The 8,026-nt window shown below is 43.3% G+C and overlaps 1 protein-coding gene across 1 annotated transcript in view; it reads right to left on the bottom strand.

Annotated features, from left to right (window-relative positions):
- Positions 1–370: 370 nt before the first annotated feature.
- The window catches only part of POLDIP3 (polymerase (DNA-directed), delta interacting protein 3), a gene marked incomplete at its 5' end in the record, with an annotated part of 10,433 nt that continues 2,777 nt past the window's right edge, over positions 371–8,026 (bottom strand). The window contains 7 exon segments of the mRNA XM_009873234.1: positions 371–1,106; positions 1,481–1,547; positions 2,404–2,533; positions 3,117–3,194; positions 4,121–4,303; positions 6,157–6,252; positions 8,000–8,026. The exon segment at positions 8,000–8,026 is cut by the window's right edge and continues 30 nt beyond it. Of these exon segments, the coding sequence (XP_009871536.1) occupies positions 932–1,106; positions 1,481–1,547; positions 2,404–2,533; positions 3,117–3,194; positions 4,121–4,303; positions 6,157–6,252; positions 8,000–8,026 (756 nt within the window).

The following is an 8,026-nucleotide window of genomic DNA, read 5'->3' as shown; positions in this document are numbered from 1 at the left end:
GCTTCCTATCTGTTGGTACCTGGAAGAGGCTCCAGCTCCTTCCTTTTTATAGGAGACTGGGTAAGTTAGAAGGTAAGGAAAAAAAAAATGTGGAAGATGCAATACAGTGTAACAGGAATGAAACACTTGGATTTCATTTAGCTCTGAACAGAACACTGGTTCTCATTTTTCAGTTAAGAAAGAAAACAACTGTGCCCAACAACCCTACAGCACTAATGTATTCATTGTAAATATACCAGAGCCTTTTCCCCCCATCCCTCTGCATTACCAGAACTGAAACATCCCCCACAAAGCACAACAGGTGGGACACCTGTGCACGCATCTTTTCTGCCCGATGCCTCCCTTGGCTGGCACAGACAGGGGGAAGCTCAGCTTCTCACACTTCTTCTCGATGTCAGAGCTGCTGAGCAGAAAAATGTCCAACAGCCAGAAGGAAACAGCGTGCCACCAAGTGCACACAAGTCAAAGATGGAAGATGGTGCTTCCTGTATGGAGCCACACCCAACACAGCAATTTCAGAAACAACGTGATGTTCTCACCTGTTGAAAATCAAGGGGATGCAACTTTTAGTTAAAGGTCAGTCAGAAGAAAAGAGGAGGAGGTCACCACTCCTTCCCTCAAAGTCTCTGTGCACTTTTAATGGCCACTAGGGGCTTTGGAGTAAAGGAGGGAGTTACATGGTATACGCTTGGTAATACATTACTGGCGAAAGGGGGAGGTTATTCTTTTGGAAAAAAAAATTGTGGAAGAAAACTCCAACTATGAAAACAGAAAGTACACACACAAGAGGAAACACTACTGTACAGTAAGGTAGCGATCATAGAAAACAAAAAATTTCAAGGCAGGCAAATGCAAATAACATCTGCACTCCTGCAGTTTTCTCATTCCCAAACTTTTATGAGTTTTCCAGTCCACGGCTTGCTCCTCCTTCTCAGAGTTTAATTTTGAATTCTGTGGGCTGCACAGAGGCAGAGACCCCTGAGGATTTGAAGAGCGCCTTCAAGATAGTGTCAGGGTCCACTTCAGCTGGGGGATTCGAGGAGGCGCTTGCACTTGATCGGCGTGGTTCCCCTTCCTTCTTCACTGAAGGGGTATCACTCAGTCGGCTGGATTAAGAAAAAAAGAAAAACACAAAAAAAGAGCAGTATTTAACCTCTCATTATGAAATAAAATGTAATGCTGTGTCTGCATTTAGTATTATTGACATTGCTCCCTTACCAGTACTGGAGATAAAGGTTTTAAATATGCTTTCCTCACAAGAAAGCTTCCTCATCTCAGACTCCTTTTGAACCTCAGGGCTGGGAGCAGTATGGAGTCAAACTACACTGCACTCAGCTCAACACAGAGTGCACAGAGAAGATGACAAAGAAAATATTCATGGGATAACAGTTCGCAACAGCTTCCCTTCCCCTCAGGTTCTCCTCAAAAGAGGACCTGCAAATGTGTTTGCTTCTTCCCCCCTCGCTCAAAGGACACTTACAGCAGTATAGGCTGGTCTGAGGTGATGACATTCCCATTCATATGAAGATTGCATTTCATTGGTTGACCTAAACAAAAACACACACACAAAAGTCTTTCTGTCAGAATTGGGGTAAGGCAAGACCCCATAAATATCACACGACAGTGCAAGCAAGAGTTCACATGCTGGGGAAACGTTAGGAAAACCAGCTGATGCATCTTTTGTTGCAAAATCACAGCAACAGAATAGCCACTGAAACACTCAGTAGAATATGAAGAACCACAGTAATTAAAGAGTTACATGTAGATACAAAACCATTGGCAGAGACACAAGAGAATCTCCCATTTTCAGCTGTGTGCTCCTCATCTGACATTCTAAACACTTAATCTAAAGAAAAAGTACCTATTTCCAGCTAAAAATTAACAGCTATTTCCACTCCATGACAACATCGCAGGTGTATCCACATTAAAAATTGTGTTGTTCAGAGTTCATGGAGAAGCTGATCCTAATTGTTCTTCAAGTCCAATTCAAAATGTCTCTGACTATGCATTGAGGCTTCTGTAAATATTAGTTTTTCCTCATACTTTGCAAACAACTCTTCTGTAAGAAGGCTGAGCCTTCCCAAGGATTATTTAGCTCTCAGCACTGGATTAGAAACAGAAGAAATTTCACCTGGAAGTTAGACCAGCACACTCACTGGGACCCTGTCTTTAGCTTTGAGCATTCTCTTTCTAGGAAAAGTTGGGGTTTTTTTAATTTCACTTGAATGAACTGTGCACTCAGCTAGTTACACAGGTGTGTATTACATTGTCTAGCTCTTCAACTGATTATCTGGCTTTTCCTGGCAGCATATGAGCATCTGAGATGCTTTTCAACTGTCTGATGATGTAGAAAAGTAATTGTTGATTTATCTATCCTAAATGCAACTCCAGCCTCAAACTTACCATCTAAGCACCGGTTGTTGTATTTCTTATACGCTGTGATGGCATCTTCTTTCTTCACAAATACTACCTCAGCCACTCCAGGGTGCACCAACCGGGCTCGCTTCAGAGCGCCGCACACACAGAACAACTCCTGAGGGCAGAGCGTTAGTCACAAACCCGGTCATATCAGAAGTACCACTTCAACCAAAGACACTGAGTGAGAAAGGCTTGGTTTCCTAACTGTACCCCAAATCCTGCTTAGTAAACACACAGCAGAATCCTGACACTCATCTTACTGTGTTTGCTAAGGTACGAGTACTAGGCATTAGCAACATAGAATGCACAAGCAGGGAAGTTCAAGGCCAGGGCTCTGCACCGTTTGTCACACACAAAGACCAGGCTTGTACTCAGCCTGCCCAGAAGGGAAGGGCCCAAGTAACTTGGACTGGGTGGAAGTTCAAGGGGAACACCAAGCATGGTTTGGCATGAACTCTAAGTGATGTCATGTCTGTCAGTGTAGCCCAGAAACAGGATTTTCTCCTATCTTCTTAAGCATGCACTTTTTAAAAAAAGTGAACAGATCCTGAAACAATCAGGAACCCTCGAAGTTTTTGCAAGGAAAGTAAACCTGCATCGTAGCCCTCCTCACTGCATTCACCATAGATTTATCAAAGGAGGTAGAATAAGGGAAGGAAGCGTCACTCATTCTCAGTTCGGCAGTAAGCAACACTCACAACGATGTCTTCCTCTGTGACTCGAGGATGCAGGTTGTTTACCGTCATCTTTGTGCCTTCCAAAGGACTAAACGCCAGCTGCCAACGCAAACAAATGCATCACAAAGAGGTTAGAAATGCAGCAGGCAAGACAGTACAGCAGAGAAAGCATTAAAAATCCACTAAAGGAATGTCTACATAGACATGCACACACGCTAAAGAGACCTACAGCTACTGATGGGCAGTATTAAAAACCCAGCTCATCTGATGGTGAAAAGGAGCCCCTTTCCCATGCTAATTTCTCCCTGAAATAACTTTTTCATTCTCAAGTGTAACACTAACTTAATCTATTTAAATACACAGTACTCTCTGGTCATGCCAACAATTCTAAGTGCATGTCTGCTGCACGTCAGACCAGCCAGCAAACCCCAAACCATGGCTCCAGCCCTACAACAGCATGCTGGACTCAACATTCCAGGGAACTCCTGGTGGGGTACCTGCACCCAACATCAGGTAGTTTGGTAGTTTGCAATTCCAGGCACGTTGTCTACAAATTGGCTGAGAGGTCTCGTGTGTACAGCGAGAAGCTGTATTTGGAAGAATTCTAGTTTTCTCCTTGCTAACAGGAGTGGACAGGAGACAACATATCCAGAAGTGTTAAAACACTGTTCTTAGGGACATGGAAGTCACCAAGAAGTGTCCAAACAACTGCCCCCTCCCTGGAACATGGATTCCTCCAGGACCACATGCTTACATTCTAGAGAGAAAATTCAAGAGATGAAAGATGTGCTACCTGAGAACTCCCACTCTCTCAAAAAAACCCCAAAACTCTGACGAAAAGGATGTTTAGACAGATTTCAAAATTCCTGGTACATGCGTTGCAGTTATCAGAGTAAGCCTGATTGAGTCCCAGAAATAATGGTGGAAGGCAGGCAGAAACAATCTGCTCACATGACGAATGAATAGCAAGTTTTGGATATCTCGGAGACTTCTATGAAGAGCATCTCCCACCTCCCTGAGCTCACCTCGACAGGTGCCGGTTCTTTTGGAGGCTCCTCCTTCGTCACTAAGGTCCGGGACATGTTTGTCAAGGCCTTCGCCCGCATAGGAGAGGGAGGTGCAGCTGGAGCTGTGTATGTATCGTTCTGGACCACTTTGGTCAGGGGAACAGTCTTGGACAGTGCGAATTTATTGCCAGTCAGGCCAGTCTACAGAAAGAAAGAATAAAGTACCTCCAAGAGCTGCAGGCTACAAAAGTCATTCCTCTTTCAAGCAGTAAGAGGTGGAGAGTGTTACTAGAGTGCACCAAGAACTGCATGTCCTTCCCAGCATCGAAACCACTACAGTGCTGCAGACTTTCAGCTTTCAGACAAAAACGAACTGAAGTTTCTAGCCATAAACAAGATACATTTACACCAAAAGAGCACTTCCCTCAGGATCGAGCACTTTTTAGTTTCACGCTCTGCTTAAATGAACTTTTTACCAGTGTGATTTGAGTTTGAAAAGGTCCTTTTATCTGAAGATTTTTACAAAGTGTTCACAAAGATTGCTTATTAACAATAAAACTCAGCTGCCCTTGTACAAACGGCAATAATTCTTCAGAAAAATCAAGCTAGGGCACACAAGACATGGAGTGTAACCCTTCTACTTGGAACTACCCAAGTTTAAAGCCAGCCTAAAAACTGTGCTTGGTAGCTGCTGTGAACACCAGACATAACACATTCACTCCTAAAAAAACCCAACAACCCACAATAAACCCAAACAAACCCACAAGGCTGTTTATAAGGATCACAAGTGGCTAGGAGCTCTGTTCTGAATACCCACATGAGAAAAAAGCCCGAGATAATCATTGTACTGAACTGCCTGTGTGATGGTAAACCCCCACAAAATTTGCTTGTTCAGAACCACAGAATAATTTAGGGCAAACCTATATCCAAACCCCACATCTGAAAGAGGGCTAACTTCAAAGAGGCATCAGGCTGGCTCAGTGTCTTACCCAGTTAAACCCAGTATCTGAGAACAGTGATTTCACAACCTCTCAGGGTGCCTGTGCCAGAGGCTGATTAATAACCTTGAGAACTGCACAACTCCCCCCGACAGACGCCATCCAGCTAGTCTGCTGCAACACATCTGTTGGTTCATCTTCTCCCTGTTCACTCCAGAAAAGGACCTGGGTTTTGCCTGTTTATGACCACATATTGGGCAGTGACAGCAGAGAGGTCTCACTAGCGCCTTCTCTTCTCGACCTGAGGAGACACTGCTCTATCACCTTCTCCTCTCAAATCGTGTGCTGCAGCCCTCTGACCACTGTGCTGTACTGGTTCCAGTCCGTTACTGGCTTTCTTGTATCACAGAGGCCCCAAAACAAGCAAAGAACTCCAGGTGCACTCTCAAAATGCCAAACGGATGGGAATAATTATCTTCCTCGGTTTGCTGGCTACGATCTTCCTAACATACAATCTACAGTTGGTCTTCATTGCTGGAAGGATGTGTTGCTAACTCCTTCTTAGTATATCACTCAGCAGGACACAAAGTTGCTTTCTAGCTGACCAGTTCTCAAGTTGCAGAGGGTTATCCCATCCCACGAGCAGGACCTTGCATTTGTCTGCATTGAAATTCTCATCTTCTCCAGAGCATCAGAGCTCCCCAATGAACTGCTAACTAAGATTTTTGTGTGGTAAGAGAGTTCACGTGTTGATGTCTGGTCTCTAGAAGCAGCAGAAAGCTTCCCTTGCTCTTGCTCAAAGAGGAATGAGATAAGTTCAAAACATTCCCCCAGCAAGAAGTCAAGAGCTAACAGGCAGCAACCTGCCAGCAAGGGAGAAAAAGCACACGCTCTGGCTGCAAAAGGCCTAAAAACTACAGTTTGCCTAGAAGGACTCTGTTCCAAAAATAACACTAAAAGCTCTGGCACAGAGGGAAGGGTGGGGTGAAGAGCAAACACTTCAGGAGAAAGCATTGTTTACATACTTTAAAAGAACATAAGCCCTGTAAAGCAGCAGCCTGTGTGTCGACCCAGTGTGAGCACGGCCTGGTGGGGACTGTTCAGATAACCCCTTACCGCGTTGTGCAGGAAACTGTTTGTGGTGGTGATTTTCATCTGTTTGCTAGTAAGGGGAGAGACACTTTCATCATCATCTTCCATGTCATACAGACCCTGAAGAGAAGCAAGATAGTAGTTTATAAGCAGTTAAATTTAATCTAGACAGTTTCCTAAATAAGTAGTTTTCTCCTGTCTTCAGCCTTTTTAAGGCATTGAACGTGACTCCACGGGACTTCACTCCTGTCCTTGCAGCTCGGGGACAGAGAGCTGAAGGCACACAAGTCCATTTCAAAACTTTTTTCAGAAAGGCCACAGTAAAGCCATTTCCCTAGGTGCACTGAAACCACATATAGATTTCCCTAACCTCTAGATCTTATAAGGACTGATGAAAACACATTAATGGAATAAAGGCTCAGTGTCTTACTGATGAAGCCTGTGCATGACTTTTTTTTTTTCTTTTTGTAATTAAGTAGATGCCTGTCATATACATGTGAACCAAATATTCCTTTTGGATATTTCCTCAGCACAGCACATATCTATCTGGCCACTAGAAAGCATTGCACTAGGAGGTGTACCAAATGAATAATATATTTCCCAGTTCAACTTAACACTCATAGCCTGGCCTTAAAATACCAAGGCAAACTCCTGCACAAATATTTTTTTCATACACTCTGAATTACGTTAAGACAAAGTCTATACACACATGGCACTGCCCAGAACATAAGAAGTCATAACTCCAAACAGCCTCCTATTACTTCAGTGGGAAGATAAAGAAAAACGGAGGGATTAGCAATGAGAGCGTGCAAAATAAGTGGGTTTTCCTAGTCAGCAAGATTCTAGTTTAGAAACAGGAAAGTTGTTGCAGCCACAGAAATGCTATGAAGGAAAAACAACAACAAAAGGGATGGTAGAACAGAGGAGAATTCCGTAGAAAAGAACTGTGAAAAACACTAGTCAGCACAACAATGGACCTGAGTTTGAGACAAATGGTTTCAAGGCTTGTAGTGATGAGGTCAGAAAAATGAAGACACTTCCTTAAGTGACAGCATCTGGGATAGGTGAGGGCAGCAGGTCATCGTAAAGGTAACATCCACAGATAGCTAAAGTTACCATAATCAAACCCCAGAATTACCCGGGACATGATATTGTGAATGTCAGTTTTCCAATATTTCATGTAATACTTTATGTATACATACAAACAAAATAAGTAATAAAAGCGTGTAATTCCTCTCTGAAAGCACCCAAGGTTGTAAGGTGGCTGAATGGCTGGGAGCTGTGACAAAGGCCTTTAAAATTGACCCAAAAAGAAACAGAAAAAAATCTAACTTCCTCACAGTCTGCTTGATAGGGGATATGGCAACTTTGAAAACGCATTGGTATACCAGTTAACGTCATTCCCTAACAGGTTTCCAGCAGGGATCCACAGCTGGGATTTCAGAGGAAGTTTACACCCTCTCCCACCTCACTGTAGAACATTTGACCATGTACAATCACATCCACTCTCTGAAGAGGCTGGCAGGATGGTGAATCAAAACCACCAACAACTTGATCTGATGTGGTGTCACCAAGAAATTTACAAAAAGTCATCAGAGCTAAAGAAAAAAAACACATTAGCACATACAGATAAAAGCTGCAAATACCTACTTCACATTCAAATAACACACAAGGAATCAAGATCAATTAGACTAAATTAAAACCTCAATTACCATGGAAGTACCTTAACCACAAAAGAATAGGGAGCTAAGCTGTTAGAGACCTTCCAAACACTATTTCCTACTTCAGTTTTCTTTGCACCTCATGATGTTTATGGACACCCTCCTTCCCCCCTCAAAGGAACAAAGAGCACAATGCAGGCACACACCTGTTTATTTGTATGGCTGTTCACCAC

The sequence above is a fragment of the Apaloderma vittatum genome, unplaced genomic scaffold, assembly GCF_000703405.1.
Source record: "Apaloderma vittatum isolate BGI_N311 unplaced genomic scaffold, ASM70340v1 scaffold41437, whole genome shotgun sequence".
In the NCBI taxonomy this organism is placed as follows: domain Eukaryota; kingdom Metazoa; phylum Chordata; class Aves; order Trogoniformes; family Trogonidae; genus Apaloderma; species Apaloderma vittatum.
The sequence above is the reverse complement of the archived record's forward strand: the minus strand, read 5'-3'. Positions and strand labels throughout refer to the sequence as shown.